Source organism: Chiloscyllium plagiosum, unplaced genomic scaffold (assembly GCF_037043375.1).
Source record: "Chiloscyllium plagiosum isolate Xiang-an unplaced genomic scaffold, Cpla_swu_hap1 HiC_scaffold_27, whole genome shotgun sequence".
NCBI lineage: Eukaryota > Metazoa > Chordata > Chondrichthyes > Orectolobiformes > Hemiscylliidae > Chiloscyllium > Chiloscyllium plagiosum.
In genome coordinates this window covers 20,097,570-20,116,474 of record NW_028270165.1, presented here as the reverse complement: position 1 = coordinate 20,116,474, position 18,905 = coordinate 20,097,570, and the positions used below count along the sequence as shown (strand labels likewise).

The following is an 18,905-nucleotide window of genomic DNA, read 5'->3' as shown; positions in this document are numbered from 1 at the left end:
TTGGTGTGGAGTCTTCTACACTGTGGGGATTCTCTGATGGGGAAGGGAGTTTTGCAAACTGTGCAAGGCAACTCCGGTGTAGTGTGGGAGCCTGCTGTTGGCCTTGCCCTGCCCCCTCTTGCCGCCTCCCTACTGTTGCAGCACAGTGTATGTGGAGCCGAAAACAGTTACACAGACTGGAAAGAGGAATTCACGGTAGGGAGGGGCTGTACACGTGTGTGTGTGTGCGACTGAAGGTTCGGCCATGGAGAAACCGTGGAAGTGTGGCGACTGCAGGAAAGGCTTCTGTGCCCAGTCTGTCCTGGAGACTATTCGGCACTATCACACCAGGGAGAGGTCATTATACTGCCCCGAGTGCAGTAAGGGCTTCAGCAATTAGTGGGCGGCACGGTGGCACAGTGGTTAGCACTGCTGCCTCACAGCGCCAGAGACCCGGGTTCAATTCCCGCCTCAGGCGACTGACATTGTGGAGTTTGCACGTTCTCCCCGTGTCTGCGTGGGTTTCCTCCGGGTGCTCCGGTTTCCTCCCACCATCCAAAGATGTGCAGGGTCAGGTGAATTGGCCATACTAAATTGCCTGTAGTGTTAGGTAAGGGGTAAATGTAGGGTTATGGGTGGGTTTCGCTTCGGCGGGTCGGTGTGGACTTGTTGGGCCGAAGGGCCTGTTTCCACACTGTAATCTAATCTAAAATCTAATCTAAAAATTCATCCCACCTGCTGACCCACGGGTGAGTCCACACGGGGGAGAGGCCCTTTAGCTGCCCTGAGTGTGGGAAGGGCTGTATGCAGGCCTTCGCCCTGCTGACAGGCCAGCGGGTCCACACAGGGAAGAGGCCCTTCAGCTGCCCCGAGTGCGGGAGTAGCTTCACCCATTCCTCCCCCCTGCGGAGGCGCCAGCGAGTTCACGTGCCATCGCAGGGGGATTGAAGGAGCAACGGCTCAGTGCAATAATCAACTGGACTATCAACCCAGTTCTGGGGACTCACTGGTTTGAATCCCGTTAACAGATGGCGGATTTGGAATCTGGTCAGAAATCTGGAGTTTGGAATTTAACGGTGAAACCATTTTTCAGGGGGTGGGGGGAGGTGTGGTGGGAGGAGAAAACCTCCATCTGATTCACTCACTTCCTTTTTAGGGAAGGAAACTGTCATTGGAGGAAAAGGATTCACTCAGTCATCCCAACTGCATCCTTTACCCGGTCTGGCCTACACATGTCTCCAGACGCACAGCAGTGTTTTTGACTCTACACTGCCCCCCCCAACAGCAAATGCGCAAAGAGAAACTTACTTGGAGACATGTATGGGTTGAAATTGCCGAGTGAGGCAATATTTCCTACGGGTTGCGGCTGTACCAAGGATCACTATAAATGCCGGAGGAAACATCACAGAAGCGCTTCACAGGAGGCTCCCAAGCACTAAGGATGTCACCTAGACAGGGGACGAAACATCTGCAACACAAATTCCCAGCTCGGCGAACAGAACCACAACAAGTACCAAGGATCCAATTACAAAGGGACAACTCGGTGCTGACCAATAGTAAAGAAAGTGAGGTGGCGGGTATATATGCACTTTGACCCGGAGCTGTTTAAAAAAAAAATCAGCTACTCTTTCTCTGCCTTTTTGCTGGGGGAATCTGAAGCTGTAACAATGTTGGGTCACAATAAAGGTTACCTTAACGTACTGCCAGGCTCAGGCTCTCATTGAAAGCTATGAGCTCCAAGCTGTTTTTGTTTTAAAGCTGCTCATTCTTTCAGCCTCCTGCACTGAGTTTCCAATGTCGTGTATCAGATGGAGCAGTGAATTAGTAGTTAAGATCATTAGAAATTGTACATTTTTCAGGAGTGCAGGTACTGCATCGTTTCCTCGGCAGATTACTGGCAGCACTGGGAGGAATGGGCTATGTTCGCTAGAAACGAGGTGGAGATGCGGGTATTGGACTAGGTTGGACAAAGTTTAAAAATCACGAAACCGGGTTATAATCCAACAGGTTTATTTGGAAGCACTAGCTTTCCTTCATCGGGTAGCTGTGGTGCAGGATCATAAGACAGAGTTTATAGCAAAAGATCGAGTATCATGCAACTGACATGATGTATTGAACAAATGTAGATTGCTGTTAAGTCTTTCATCTTTTAGAATGGGTTGTAGGTTGTAGTTCATTAATGTGAACATCCTAGAGCTACTATTAAGTCATATTCTCAAGATCACTTAAGGTTCTTTTAAAACAGGTGACATCTCAGCCCAGAAAATGCATGAAAGGTGTGTCAGTATCCCAATCTTAAATCGGACTTGTTCTATTTCCAAAGTAGGAATTTATAAAATATTACATGGATTGACCAACTGCATATTGTGCATCTTTTGCGCAAAATTGCACATAACTCTGCAAATGCAAATTCACCCCATCGTTATAGGTACGTGTGCGTGTGTGAGAGTGCATGTAAGAGAGTATGTGTGCACATGCTTGGTAAAGTGAGTGTGATGGAGTATAAGCCTGTGAGAGGGTGTGTGTGTTGGGGGGGAGCGGGGTGTACGTCTGAGAGACAGCATGTGTATGAGAGAGGTATAGATAAAAGTGAGGGGTTGCATTTTGCAAGGAATTAAGGAAGGGCAGGGCTTGTACAGAGGGATTTGGGGGGGGGGGGGGGGTTCAGGTACATGCTTCATTGAAAGTTGCATCACTGGTTGGAAGGGTGGTTCAGAAGGCATTCAGCACACTTACCTTAATTGTTCACACCATTGAATAAAGGAGCTGGGACATCATTTAGATGTTGTACAAGATGTTGGTGAGGCCACTTGCAGAGTACTGAGAACGCTTCTGGTGGCCCTGTAATAGGAAGAATACTATTAGAGGGGGTTCGGTAAAGACTTACCAGGATGTTACCAAGACTGGAGGGTTTGAGTTAGAAAGAGAGGCTGAGACTCTTTTCACTGGAGCACAGGAGGTTGAGGGGTGACCTCATTGAATTTATAAAATCATGAGGGGTGTAGGTAAGATGAACATCAAAAATAGCAAGGGGTGCGCGCAGTTATGTCGAGCGAAGGTGGGGAGGAGGGTGGAGAAAATGTAACATTTGGACACTTTAAATCCGTCAGGAACAGTATCTCCATAGATCATACTGCGCATGTTCGCCGGTTCAGCAAAACTTTTGGAATAAGCACTGTCCTACTGACCTTAAGTTGGTCAGGAATCTTGCCCTTTATAACCCAAATAGAATATATCCTGGGCAGCAGCGAATTATCCTTATTGAAAACTTTAATTATATCTCCCATCGTCACTCCATCCGGCCCCGCAGCGGTTTTCACGTCCATCGCCTTAATGGCATGTTCGACTTCCTCCACCGCTACGGGACCGGTTAGAGCAACTATCTGGGACCCTTCCTCCTGACCCTTATATTTGGCAAACCCTCTTAGGTTATTCCTCTCATTTATATTCGTTAACCACTGTCTTCACTGTCTGCAGAAACGGCGCAAATCCTTCTTCAAATGGACTAATGGGAAGCCAGGGAGGACCGCAAGGAGCCTGGTCCTCCTGCCAATCAGAGCTCCCCAATTGTCTGAAAACGGAAGGTAGACCATGAGCTTCTGAAGCTGCTCCTCTCTCTCCGAATGAAGATCGAGCTTCATCTCGGACTACAACTTCCTTCCTCTATCCACCATCTGTGAGTACGGCACTCTCTTTTCTTAACCTCTTTTCCATTTCATTTTTTCATTCTGGAGTTCAATTGTTGACTTGCAGCAACTGAAAAGAAAGCGTGTGATTCCAGGGAGGGAACAGAGTCAGGAAACGTTGGTCCAGGTCTGAGTCTCAATTGGCAAACGCACGGCAAATGCAGTCCCACAGTGTGAAGTTATAGCCTCTTATGAAAAAATAACTGCTGAAAGGAGGTGCGTTGTTTAAATGGTGATATATTGGGATGTGGAGAAAGTGAGGACAGCAGATGCTGGAGATCAGAGTCGAAAAGTGTGGCACTGGAAAAGCACAGCAGGTCAGACAGCATCAGAGGAGCAGGAAAATCGACATTTCAGACATGAGCCCTTCATCAGGAATGCTGTGTGGATATACAAAGGGGCCTCAGTGTCCTTCCACACAATTCACTGCCAGTTGTCAAATGGGTGCAGCAAGCAATCAGCAAAGCAAGTGGTATATTAGCGAGAGTAATTGAGTTCAGAAGTCTTCCGGAAGTTAGGGGGTCATTGAATATATTCAAGGCTGAGTTCATCTGATTTTAGAACAACAATGAAGTGGATGTTAATGGGGGAAGGCAAGTAAAATGATTAAGACCAGTATAGAACAGTTATAGAGTCAGACAGCACAGAAACAGACCCTTCAGCCCAACTAGTCCATGCTGACTATATTCACAAATTAAACTAGTCCCACCTGCCTGTGTCTGGCCCATATTCCTCTGAACCTTTCCTGTTCATGCACTTATCCAAATGTCCTTTAAACGTTGTTACTCAACCTGCATCCACCATTTCCTCTGGACATTCATTCCACACAAACCACTCGCTGTTAATAAAAAGGTGCTCCTCATGTGTTTTTAAAATCTTTCTCCTCTCCCCTTAATTTGCTCTCTAATCTTGAAACGACACAGGCCATTCACCTTATCTATGCCCCTCATGGTTTTGTCAACCTCTATAAAGAGAACAAAGAACCTTACAGCACAGGAACAGGCCTTTTAGCCCTCCAAGGCTATGCTGATCAAGATCCTCGATTTAAACCTGCTGCCTAATTTCTAAGGATCTGTATCCCTTTGCTCCCTGCCCATTCATATATCTGTCTAGATACATCTTAAATGATGAAATCGATCCCACCCCTACCACCTCCACTGGCGATGCATTTGAGGCACCCACCACCCTCTACGTAAAGAACTTTCCATGTTTATCTCCCTCAAACCTTTCCCCTCTTACTTTGAACTCGTGACCCCTAGTAATTAAGTCTCCCCCTCTGGGGAAAAAGTATTCTTCCTATCTACCCCTGTCTACACCTCTCATGGTTTTATAGGCCTCAATCAAGTCCCCCCCCCTCAACCTCTCCTCATAGCTAGCACTGTCCATAACAGGCAACATCCTGGTGAACCTCCTCTGCACCCTCTCCAAAGCATCCACATCCTTTTGGAAATCTGGCGACTGGAATTGTACGCAGTATTCCAAATGTGGCCGAACCAAAATCTTATAACTTTAACATGACCTGCCAACTCTTTTACTCAATCCGTCCGATGATGGAACGCGTGTTGTATGCTGCCTTGACCACTCTACTGACATGCGTTGCCACCTTCAGAGAACAATAGACCTGAACACCCAGACCTCTCTGTACATCAATTTCCCCCAAGACCTTTCCATTTACTGTATAGCTCGCTCTTGAATTGCATCTTCCAAAATGCATCACCTCACGTGTGTCTGGATTGAACTCCATCTGCCATTTCTCTTCCCAACTCTCCAATCTATATTCTACTGTATCATCTGACAGTCCCCTTCACTATCTGATATTCCATCAATCTGAGTACCATGTGCAAACTTGCTAATGAGGCACCCGATACCTTCACCTTTCAACCTCCTGTGCTCCAGTGAAAAAAGTCCCAGCCGACCCACCAATAGGTGTGAATTCTGTCTGGGTCCCAATGTCGCGTCAGCCTGACATTTTTGATAGAAAAGCTCTGCATTTAAATTACGTTCTTGAGAAAGTTACTGAAAACAAGTTCTGGGATTAACATACCAAAGAACAGAGCCCCATTCTAAAAGATGGAAGATTTAATCTAAATTGTTTAATGTATCACATCTCCATGAACTGGACTCCGTTGGCTATAAATTCTGTGATCATGACCTTCGTCTCCACAACCACCTGAAGGAGCAGCACTCTGAAAGTTAGTGCTTCCAAACAAACCATATTATGGCAGCAGCAGGAGATGTGGGCTGTATTCACTAGAAACAATTAAGCAGTTAGATACCACACGTTCAAGAGGGAAGGATGTATAACATGACCTTCCAACTCCTATACTCAATGCCCTGAACAATGAAGCAAACTAAATTCATTATTCTCTCCACGTGAGACTCCACTTTCAAGGAACTATGAACCTGCACTCCAAGGTTTCTTTATTCTGCAACACTCCCCTTAAATGTCAGTCCTTCCTGGATTGCTTGACCAAAATGTAAACCTCCGATTTCTCCAAATTAAACTCCAACTGCAACTCTTCGGCTCACCTACCGATCCCATAAATTCTAATTTATAGTGAACTCTCTTTCCTCTCTCATTCCCTCTAAGCTGAAAATCTCCACCCCACATTCACTCTCTCCATTTTCACTTTGCTAAAAGTGGAAGAAAGGGATTGAGAAACTGATCAACCATAATTGAATGGAATGAGCAGACCTGGTGGCCTAATTTCTTCCTTTGTCTTGTGGACTCTTGCTGTCGTGGACACTCCGTGAGAATTGGTAGCAGCATTGAACAGATCATGACAGGATATGGATCTATCTACATCTAGGTGGATAGGCTGGGACTTTTTCACCGGAGCATAGGAGGTGGAGAGGTGACCTTATCGAGGTTTATAAAATCATGAGGGGACTGAGGAGATGAACGATGGATGTCCTTCCCCGGGGTAGGGATTTCAAGGGAGCAAATTTTGAAGGTGAGAGGAGAAAGAGATTTTAAAAAGACTTGAAGGGCACAATTTTGTGTGGACTGAATGTCTAGAGGAAGTGGTGGATGCAGGTACAGTTACAATGTTTAAAAGACATTTGGATAAGTACATGATTAGGAAATGTTCAGAGGGATATGGGCCAAAACACAGGCAGGTGGGACTGGTTTAGTTTGAGAACAGTCAACATGGACTAGTTGGACTGAAGGGTCTGTTTCTGTGCTGTCTGACTCAAACTGTTCTATACTTGTCTTAAAACCATTTTCTTGCCATCCCCATAAACATCCACATAAAAATCAGATGAACTCAGCCTTGAATATATTCAATGACCCCCTGACTGTAGGAAGACATTCCCACTTCTGAACTCAATTCCTCTTGCTAACACGCCACTCGCCTTGCTCATTGCCTGCTGCACCTGTCTGACAACTGGCACAGAAGGACACTGATGCCCCTCTGAACATCCACACGTCATTCCTGATGAAGGGCTTGTGCCCAAAACTTCGACTGTCCTACTGCTCGGATGCTGCTTGACCTGCTGTGCTTTTCCAGCACCACACTTTTTGACTCTAATCTCCAGTCCTCACTTTCTCCATATCCCAATATATCACCATTTAAACAATACACCTTTCTGTTTATTTTCACAGCAAAGGCTGTAACTTTACATTGGGGTACTGTATTTGCCATGTGTTTGCCAACTGTGGTCTTCCCTCCATCGGGGAGACTGGGTTTAAACTTGCATCACAGCCACGTCTGCAAAGGCCGACCGGACCTCCCAGTCACCATCCATTTTAATTCGCCTTCTCATTCCCTTTCTGACATGACCATCTTTAGCTTCCTCCATTGCCACAACGAACCAAACCGCAAATTGGAGGAACACCTCATCTTCTGCCTGAGCAGTCCACAGCCCGGAGGATTCAACATTGAATTTTCCAATTTCAAATAACCTGCCTACTCATCCCACAACTCCCTTCCCAGCCTGCCACCAACTAGATTCCTTCCTCCCATTCACCAACCAGGTCGTACACTCTACCTGTCTCCACCTATCCCCACTTCATCACCCTGCCCCCAGCACACCCTTGTTCTGCAGTTCTCCCTGTATCCACCCCCAGTCCTTAACAAGGGTTACACCCAAAATGTCGACTTCTCCACCTCCTGTTACTGCCTGGCTTGCTGCGTTCTTCCAATCTCCTGTCTGTCTATTTTGCCAATTGAGACACAGGCCTGGACCAACCTTTCCAGAGTCTGTCTCCTCCCTCGATTCACTCCCATTCCTTTCAGTTGCTCCAAGTCAATAAATGGAAAAGGGGGTGAGAAGAGAGTGCCATACTCACAGATATTGGACAGAGGAAGGAAGTTGCAGTCTGGGGTGAAGCTCTTCATTCAGAGAGAAGAGCAGGAGCTTCAGAAGCTCATGGTCCACCTTCCGCATTCACCGATAGGGGAGATCTGAACGTCAGGAGGACAAGTCTCCTTCCGGTCCTCCAGTGCTCCTTATTTGTCCATCAAAAGTAGGTCTCGCCCTTTATCTGCCGACAGCGAGGAACATGCCCAATGTTTTGGTGACGCCGGCAAACATGCGCCCTGTGTTTTGACACTGAGGAGTGTACACAATATGCTCTGTGGCGATGCTGGTGTTCTTGACAGATATTAGGTGTACAAATGCTAATCAGAACAAAAAGGGTAGAGCCATAATTCTCCCCCCCCCCCCCCATGTGGCTCGATGTTTTATAGCTTTTGCATTTGTCTGGTTGCTCAATGTTTTTATGTCTTTTCCCCAGTGTTGGGGTAAAATTCAGAACTAGAGGGCATAGATTTAGGGTGAAAGCAGGAAGATACAAAAGGTATTGAAGGGGCAACTTTTCCAATCAGAGCATGGGTTGGTGCATGTTTGGAATGATCCCCCTTTTCCATTTACGTTTCATTCTGGGGTTCAATTGTTGACTTGGAGCAACTGAAAAGAATGGGAGTGAATCCAGGGAGAAGACAGACGCTGAAAAAGTTGGACCATGCCTGTGTCTCAATTGGCAAAGTGGTGGAGGCTGGTGCAATTACAGCATTTAAAAGGCATCTGAATAGGAAGGATTTAGATGGATGTGAGCCACGTGCTGGCAAATGGGACTAGATTAATTTCGGATATCTGGTCAGCATGGATGGGGAGGTCCAAAAAGGTCTGTTTCTGTGCTGTACATCTCCGAATCTAAATAATAAAGAGTATACTTTCACAAATAACTAACTATATCCATGTTGACAAGGCTTAGTACACCACATACTTTACTAACCATTCTCAACAGGTCCTGCCCCTTCAATAACTGAGGAACATATACATGCTGGTGCATAATCTCCTTCACTAGTATTTACACACAAACCTCAGCAATTGCACAAGTAACAGCAAAGAGCAAACAGCACAAGGATTAAACAAACAGTGAGGGGCAAACAGCACAAGGATTGAACACACAGTGAGGGGTAAACAGCACAAGCGCCAGTAAAAGCAGATGGAAAGTGAGTGTAAAATGTCACTATGACAGGACAGGCCCCACATTCCTTCCCCTCCGTCCCCCACCCCCCAATCTGCCTCACCTTTCACCTCCCGGGCCCAGTACCTTCCAGGTGGCCCCATAGTTGACACAGGGGCCGCCCCACGACCAGTAGAACTCCACCACCCAGGCGGCCGACGAGTTCCCAAGCAGGCCCTTAACCCCATCCGCCTTCAGAATGCTCACCGGCTCCTGCCTGCTGTACAGCCGGCCGGTGTGGCCGTGACACAGCAGCTGCGCCAGGAAGGCGGCGGTGCCCAGTGACGGGTGTCTGCCCCGGGCCGCACGGCGTCATTTTCCTAACGGCCGCCGCTTCCCCGCTCGAGCGACTTCTCCTCCCAACCGCCTTCGCCCCCGCGTGACGTCTGCACGGGGGGATGGGCGGGGCCGGGGGAGCCTCACCGTCACCAAGCAACAGCACCTCGCGCTACAACTGCTCATTCACAAAAACAAACTCTCCTGTCTCGTTCTGCAGCTGCAGGGGGGACACTGCCACGTTTCCAGGAGCCCTGTCTACATTGGGAAAGCTCACGGCTCAATTTTAACAGATATTCCGATATCTAAAGGGGGAAATCTGCATTTTAAAGGGACGTGGACATTTTAACGGGCTATTTCTGCAAATAAACAGATTTAAATGGAGAAGATTATATTTCAAAGGGATATCTTAATATGTAAAGTGACGCAGTTATATCTAAATGATTCTACATTTTGAAGAGACGTTGCCCTATTTCTAAGCAGAAATATCCCTTTAAGAGACATATTCATATCTAAAGGAGTAAATATACATTATCGAGGGGCAAGATTGCGCTGAGAGGAACATAACACATTTAAAGGGCTGAGCTACATGTAAAGGGGCATTTTTATGTTTAAAAAGATACGTTGAAATCTGAAGAGACTTGTTCATAAAAAGAAGTCCATGGTAATATTTAGAAAGCATGACCATATTGGAAATAGTGCAGCCATTTTTCAAAAGGGGGTGGGGGTGGCCGTGAGATGGTTTAATTTTTAAGAAAATAAGCAAGTTGTTACGATTTGGAATGATCTTGAAGGAGTGATGGAACCAGTAAATGGCAAAGGTAATTGCAAAATTCTTGAAAATAAACCGATTCCAGATATATGTGGATGCAGGGAAATAATTCAAAAGAGCCATTGCAGAATTGATGGACCAAACAATCTCCTTCTGAGAGATCTAAATGGGAGCATCAATATTTAAGTAGAAATTCCTATTTTGTTCTCCTCCCAAAGTCTCTGTCTTGTCAGGGTACAGTGGAAGCCAGTACAATTTGTTACGCTACAGTAGACCTTGCAACTCAACCTCATCTTGTCCTCACCCAATATTCATATCTGTGTTCCTTGCAGTCAAATACTGGCTCTGCAAGTGATGCTCACATTCCATAAACAAACAAAACAGATCATGGTGCTGCCGTCACTGCATGTGTCGGAATTAAATGATCAGAAAAATTCTGACCTCACGCTACATACAGTTTGTGCACAGTGCCATTATTGCTATTTATTCTTATCATTTCAATTGATATTCAGTCTGCACCAAATTAAGAGCAGCCACAGTTTACATTTCACATTTCATTGGTAATTCTACATGTTGATGTTCGTATATGTATTTAATTTAATCATCAGATTGTTTCACAATTGAATGACGTTGCCCGACTGAAAACTCACATCTTCGCCAAATGCCAAAAATGTTTTAAGGCTATTTGGGCAATACCACTGATAAATAAAATATCAAAGAAACAAAGTTATAAAGAGAGACACATATCTTGTTTAACCAAATACAATGGCAGTGCAGAGAATTTCTGAAAAGTGCAATAAATATTTACGTTTTACCCCTTATTCAACTCATTCAAGAATTTCAAATTGAATTTGTGGTTATTCAACAGCAAATGGCAACATTTGTTTGTTAATAGATTCACCATAAATTGTGAAAGATCACTTTTATCAAAGTCACAATGTTTAATCCCAAACGGAGCAATTAAGTACAAAGTTACTTTCAACCATTTAATAAAACACTGCAAATTTTATTTCATATGAAAATACAATCATTTTATAATTTGGATAAGATCTTTACAAAGGAAATATACTAAACAAAATAGCTTCCGGGGTATCAATTTTGACAACAGTTATGCAGCTATTTTGCAATTGACCAACGAATTGAAATAATTTCAGAATAACTGAGCTGTTTCATTGTTATACATTGAAATATTTTAATACCAATGACATGAAAAGTAAATCTTTACGGCAAAGAACCAAGTAAAGTTAAATAAAATACAAAAGCATCTTACAGAATTCACTCAAGTCATATCTGTTGAATCACAAAAAGATGATGCTCAATATACCAAATGATGGACAATCACTGGTAATGATAGAAAAACACTGTAAAGAAGGTAGATACCTCAATTATACCTTAAAAGAATATCTGCTCTGCCTTGGACAACAACAACTGAAAGTTTTTTCTGTCAGCTTGAAAACTGCAATAGCCAAGCTTTAGAAAATCCATCACTGAGCCCAATCTTGAATTAACCTTTTTTTTTCAGGAAATCCTTTTCAGATTTCAGGCGTCTCCAGCTACAATTAGCCTGAAGGAAAGGTTAAGCACAGTGGGGAAAGGCTGAGTAATAGCATATCTTGGCTATCACCCAAGTACTCTGCGAAGAAAAAAATTCATCTGGATAGGGACATGAATAGGAAGGATTCAGAGGGATATGGGCCAAATGCTGGCAAATGGGTCACTAGATTAATTTAGGATATCTGGCTGGCCTGAACTGAAGGGTTTGTTTCTGTGTGCTCATTACAGACGCCCCTCTTCTGGGATCCCCATACCAGCTGTTATTTTCATGAAATAATCTGACAATTGTGGACTTCCATCAACCTCTTTCATCCGGAGAAATTTCCTCTCTCTGCAAAGTGTGGTTCACGTTGGCAAGTTCAATCCTCCTCCAGTCCTCAAGAATACAATCTATAATGCGGAACGTTCTCAATACCTGTTTAAAGTTCAGTGAGGAAAACTATTTTCAGTGCAACTGTTAACAGAATTCCTCCGAAATGTTTTTGGCAAATGCACTGCTCCCACGAGAGCTCGTCGGCCCACAATTCAAATGCTTTTAACAGCCCGTTTGTATTTTTATTTCCCTGCCTTCCCAGGATACAGAATTTCTTTAACCAGAAATTGTTTGCCCCGAAAAAAAATCCAGCAGGAAGATGATTATGGAGCTCTCAATAAAAATGCCTCATACGGGTCAACCAAGGTTAGAAATGAAAGAACATCTCTATTCAAAGTTCCTGTTCATTTGCCCTTTCAAAATTCCTTGAATTTAAGGTGTTCCATTGTAGCATTTAATTATGATCCATTATAAGCAGTATCCAGTCTCATCTGAGTGCAGAGCCGACTCAACAAGCAAAATAACTTTTCGTCTGTTCTTTAGATGTGACATCCTCTCCCTCTCTCTGTTGATGCAACAGGATTACCAGAGCTGGAAGTACCACTCTCGGAATACAATTGCTGTTCGACAGTTTGTTTCTGCTGCTTGACATAAGATTTAAAAGCTGCTAGCCTGATCTCGCACAGAATACAAACTGTTCACCCGTGCCTGTGCAGAGGAGAAATTTCACTTGGAATAGATCACAAAATAAGAACTATTACCGGTCCCACAACTCATGTGTTTCCCATGGATAAAGTTAAAAATCACACACCACCAGGTTATAATCCAGCAGGTTTGTTTGGAAGCACTAGCTTTCGGAGCGCTGCTCCTTCATCAGGTGGTTGTGGAGAATGAGAGCACGATGACAATTTATATCCAATGGAATCCAGTGTCATGGAAATGTGACTCAAACAATTTTAGATTAAATCCTTCATCTTTTAGAATAGGTTTCTGCTCTTTGGTTTGTTAATCCCAGAACGACTTTTTTGTTACCTTCTCAAGAATGTCATTCAAATGCAGAGCTTGTCTAACAATAATTGAGAATTCTGTCTGTGCCCGAATGTGGAGTCAGACGAACATTTTTCTTAGAGAAAAACTCTACATTTAAATTACATTTTTGAGAAGGTAATTTACAGATTAGGGTGTAGAGGTTAGGGTGGATAGGCTGTCCTAAATTACCCATAGTGACCAGGGATGTGGAACTTAGGGTGGATTGGCCATGGGAAATACGGAGTAAGGGGGTGGGTATGGGTGGGATGCTCTTCAGAGGGCCAGTGTGGAATAGATGGGCTGAATGGCCTGTTTCCACATTGTCAGGATTCTATGACTCCCACCACAAAGGAGCATTTTATCGGCATCTATCCTGTCAAGCCCCTTTTAAGAATTCTACTGGTTTCAATAAGATCACTTCTGGTTCAGAGAGGTATACTGCACAGAAACAGACCCTTCGGTCTAACTCATCCATGGCAACCAGAGTTCCCAAACTAAGTTAGTCCCACTTGCCTGCGTTTGGCCCATATCCCTCTAAACCTTTCTATTCATGTACCCATCCAAATGTTATTTAAACTTTTTAAATATACCTGCATCTACCACATCCTCAGCAAGTTCATTCCCCACACAAATCACCCTGCCAAAACCTTGACCCTCAGGTTCCTTTTAAATCTCTCTCCTCTCACTTTAAAGAAGTATGCCCCCGAGTCTTGAGCTCCCCTACGCTAAGGAAGAGCCTCCACTCCTCATGATTTTATCAATCTCAATAATGTCACCCCCCAACCTCCTGTGCTCCAGTTAAAAAAGTCCCAGCCTCTCATTATAACTCAAACCCTCCAGTCCTGGCAACATCCTGGTAAATCTTATTCTTCCTATTACAGGGCCACCAGAACCATACTCAGTACTCTGAAAGTGGCCTCACCAACATCCCTGTACAACCTCAACATGATGCCCCAACCCCTATACGCAGTGGGGGGAACAATGAAGGCAAGTATGCTTAATGCCTTCTTGACCACCCTGTCTAGCAGCGATGCAACTTTCAAAGAACTGTGTACCTGAACCCCACCATGTCTCTCTTTTACAGCATGACACAGGGCCCTACCATTAACTGTACAAGTCCCGCCCTTCCTTGTTTTAGCAAAACGCAAGCCCTCACTTTTATTCATACCTCACTCATACACACGTGTTCTTTCAGACACCTACACATACGCCCCCCCCAACAGACTCTCAGGCATATGCGCCATCACACTCTCACTTTACCAAGCATGCATACACTCTTACGTGCACTCTCAAGCACAAACTCACATCCACAGATCACCTCTTGGGCAAATTTGTATTGGCAGAATTATGTTTGCAGATACATTCAATTTAGCTCAAAAAGTGCACAGTCTGTAGGCAGTCAATCCATATAATATTTTATAAATTCCTACTTTGGAAATAGAACCAGTTTGATTCAAAATTGGGACATTGACAGACTTGAACCTCACACCTTTATCGAGGCTGAGTTGTCACTTTTTTTTTTAAAAAAAGCTTAAGTCATCTTGAGTACGTGAATTATAAGATGTTCTGGGATTTACATGTTAATGAACTGAAACCTGCAACACATTCTAAAAGGTGAAAGACTTAACAGCAATCTTGGTTCGTTCAATACACCCTATCAGTTGCATGACACTGTGATCTTCTGCTATAAAATCTGAATCTAATGATCATGCGCCACAGCTACCCGATGAAGGAGCAGTGCTCTGAAAGCTCGTGCTTCCAAATAAACCTGTTGGACTATAACCTGGTGTTGTGTGATTTTTAACTTCATCCAGGCCAGTCCACCACCGGCTCCTCCACATCATTTCTAGTGAACACAGCCACACCTCCCGATGCTGCCAGTAAACTTTACGACGCCGATGAAATGACACACTCTGCACTCCTGGAAAAATTTACAATTTCTAACAAAACAGGCTGCTCATTCACCACTCCACCTGATACACGACATTGGAAGCTTAGTGCAGGAGGCTGAAAGAAATGAGCAGCTTTAAAACAAAAACCTCTTGGAGCTCAAAGCTTTCAATAAGAGTCTGAGCCAAGGGGTAAATTCAGGTAACCTTTATTGAGATCCAACTTTGTTACAGCTTCAAACCCCCTCAGCAAAAAGGCAGAGAAAACGTAGCTGCTTTTTAAACAGCTCAAGGTCAAAACGCACACGCTACCCCACCACCCCCCAACCCACCTCACTTTTTTTACTATTGGTCACCACCAAGTTATCCCTTTGTAATTGGATCCTTGGTACAGCCTTAACTCGGAGGAAGTATTGCCTCACTCGGCAATTTCAACCCATACCCCGTATCGCACCATCTGCTGCAGTGGGATTCAAACCCGGGAGCCCCCGGAACTGGGTTGACAGTCCAGTCGATAACGGCACTCAGCCGTCGCTCCTTCAATCCCCCTGCGATGGTATGTGAACTCGCTGGTGCCTCCGGAGGTTGGTAGAGCGTGTGTAGCCCTTCCCGCACAGGGGGCAGCTGAAGGGCCTCTCCCCCGTGTGTCCCCGCAGATGGGTCAGCAAATTGGAGGCCTGGGTAAATCTCTTCCTGCACTCGGAACAGCTGAAGGGCCTCGCCCCCGTGTGGACCCGCTGGTGCCTCAGTAGGGTGGAGGAATCGCTGAAGGCCTTCCTGCACACTGGGCAGCTGAAGGGCCTCTCCCCCGTGTGGACCCGCTGGTGTTTCAGCCTGTTGGAGGAATTGCTGAAGGCCTTCCCACACTCGGGGCAGCTGAAGGGCCTCTCTCCCGTGTGGATCCGCCGGTGGGTTAGCAGGACAGAGGCCTGGGTAAGAGAATTCCCACACTCGGCGCAGCTGAAGGGCCTCTCCCCCGTGTGGATCCGCTGGTGGGTTAGCAGAGTGGAGGAAGTGCTGAAGCCCTTCCCGCAGACGGGACAGGGGAACGGGCTTTCCCCAGTGTGACTGCGCTGATGAGTCTCCAGGACACTCGGGACACGGAAGCTTTTCCCGCAGTCGCCACACTTCCATAGTTTCTCCACGGGGCTGGATTCCTCTGGTTTCTCCATGACGGAGCTTCAGTTACACACAAATACGTGTGGAGCCCCTCCCCACCGTGAATTCCTCTTCCCAGGCCGTACAACTGTTTCAGGCTCCACACTCAGAGCGCAGCAACAGTAGGGTCTCTCATCCAATCCCACTGATGCTGAAAACGTACTAAACAGGAACCAAAAAGCTTTGCTCCTTCTCACAGAATCATGGTTGAAAACCGTTGCAGTCCTGATAGATTGAGTGACTGTCAGACATTGACGTCAAAGTGAGAACTGCAGACGCTGGACAGTCAGAGTCGAAAAGTGTGGCACTGGAAAAGCACAACAGGTCAGGCAGCATCCGAGGAGCAGGAGAGTCAACGTTTCGGGCATAAGCCCTTCATCTGTTGATTTTGAAGCTTCAGATCTTCAAATACACTGTTAAAAACAAATTACAAAGGTCATCACTGTCAGTGCAGGGTAGAAATTCAGAACAAGCAATTCTACTTTGTGGAATATTCCTTTCTTTTGTTGTTCCACAAAATTGAAAGCACCATCTCTCCCTCTCCTCTACTAATTCTCCTGAAGGTGCTGATTCAGGACCTTACAAGGGCAGAAAAGCAAAAACATCAAGACAGACATCTCTCTGAATTTTGGATAACTCCACCTGAAAGTTAATATCTTTCCTAACACTGGGATACTGCTGAGAGTGAGCAGGTCTGATTTTGTAAAGCAAAAGAAAAGTGTGTTTGCAAAAATCCCTTCCCTTCAGAGAATCCCCACAGTGTGGAAGCAGGCCACTCGGCCCAACAAGTCCAAACCGATCCTCTGAAGGGTAACCCACCCACAGCCATTCCCTTACCCCTATTGCTCTACATTTAACCCTGACTAATACACCTAACCTGCACATCCCTGGGCACCGTGGGTAATTTAGCATGGTCAATCCACCCGCATCTGGTCAAAGTTGAAAAAACACACACCACCAGGTTATAGTCCAACACATTTATTTGGAAGGACTAGCTTTCGGAGCACTGATCCTTCATCAGGTGGTTGCGGAAAATAAAATCATAAGACACATAGAAAAAAAAAGTGTCCTGCCACTGAAATGATATATTGAACAAACCTGGATTGTTAAGTCTTTCATCTTCTAGAATGGGTTGCAGCCATCATTAACATGTAAATCCCAGAACTTCCTGCAAGGCACCTTATCAAGATAACAAGGTTTTATAACAAGAGGTGACATCTCAGCTCAGACAATGCATTAAAGGTGTGAGGTCAGAGTCTGTCTGTACCCCAATCTTGAGTCAGACTGGTTCTATTTCCAAACAGGAATTTACAATATATTACATGGATTGACTGCCTGCAGATTGTGTATTTTTTGAGCAAAATAGAATGTATCTGCAAATATCATTCTGCAAATATAAATTCACCCCCATGGACTTGTATGTGCGTGTGTGCATGAGAGAGAAAAACTCTATTTCCGTGCTGTACATCACTGCCAATTTGATAACAGATGCTTTAGTCCTGTTGATGTAACTATTGTTGTAAATCAGAGCTGCATACTAACAGTTCGATGTAAGAGAGAAAGAATTCCTCAAGTAGGGCACCACACGAATCCTGGGAGAGCCCCATTTCTGGTTTACTTTCTAATGAATAAACATTAAACACGAGCACCAATTTGTTTCTAATGTTGTTTCATTTTTCTTGTTTGATTCCCTGCTGTGACTACACAGTCCCTGGATGGTTGACAGGCTGGGAGATTGTGGGTTGGGTGTTGATTGACTGAATTTTTTATTGTCCCAGAAGGTGTAAAAGGCAGAGGGGGGGGGGGGGGGGGGGGGTCAAAGCTTCAACAGAAATCCAGCAGAGCTGAGAACAGACAGACGTCCACATGCCTTTTAAATGTGTCAATCTCCACCACTTCCTCCGGCAGTTCGTGCCATACATGCACCACCCTCTGTGTGAAAAGGTTGCCCCTCAGACCCCTGTTAAATCATTCTGCTCTCACCTCAAACATATGCCTTCTAGTTTTCTTGAACTCCCCTACCCTGGGGGAAAAGACCTTAGGTTTTCCCTCCTCACCATGCCCATTACAAAGGCCTATATGTTTACCCCTCAGCCTCTGATGCTCCATGGAAAATGTCCCTGGACTATTCAGCCTCTCCCTATAGCTTATATCTTTTCTGACCCCTTTCAAAGTTTCATAACATCTTTCCTGCAGCAGGGAGATCAGAACTGAATGCAGTATTCCAAAATTGGCTTAACCAACATCCTGGACAGCCACAACATGACCTCCCAACTCATCTACTCAATGCTCTGACCAACAAAGGCTATCCTGTCTACCTGAGAACTATGGAACCTGCACTCCAAGGACTCTTTGTTCTGCAACATTCCCCTTAACTGTGTCAGTCCTGCCTGGATTGCTTGACCAAAATGCAACAACTCACATTTCTCCAAATTAAATTCCATTTACCACTCTTTGGCCCATCCTAATTCTAATTTATAGCGAACTCACTTTTCTCTCTCATTCCCTAGAAGCTGAAAATCTCCATCCCACACACACTCCCTCCATTCTCACTTTGCTGACCCTAATCCCTGCTGTACCTCATCCTGAAGGGTCTGGTTCATGCTGATTAACAGGCCCGCACTCGGGGGGGGGGGGTGGGTGTAATCTTGAACAGCCCGGACAGAGTGGACGTTGCGAAGATGGTTCCATTGGTAGGACAGACTCGGGCCAGAGGGCACAGCCTTAGAGTAAAGGGAAGACCTTTTAGAACGGACAAACTTCTTCAGCCAGA

At 45.2% G+C, this 18,905-nt stretch overlaps 1 protein-coding gene across 26 annotated transcripts in view; it reads right to left on the bottom strand.

The window, feature by feature from the left end:
- LOC122545878 (uncharacterized) overlaps positions 1-18,905 on the bottom strand; it is a 59,558-nt gene that overhangs the window by 27,218 nt on the left and 13,435 nt on the right. For 5 of the 26 annotated variants that reach the window (XR_015751173.1, XR_015751183.1, XR_015751168.1 and 2 more), the window contains exons 1-2: positions 9,206-9,339; positions 2,716-2,820 (exon numbers count right to left, since the gene is read on the bottom strand). Coding sequence is in view for 9 of the 26 variants with exons in the window: in XM_087974148.1 (XP_087830274.1) it covers positions 15,514-16,146 (633 nt within the window). In the remaining 17 variants the exon portion in view is untranslated. The other 21 variants (XM_087974151.1, XM_087974150.1, XM_087974152.1 and 18 more) reach the window with 8 other exon arrangements.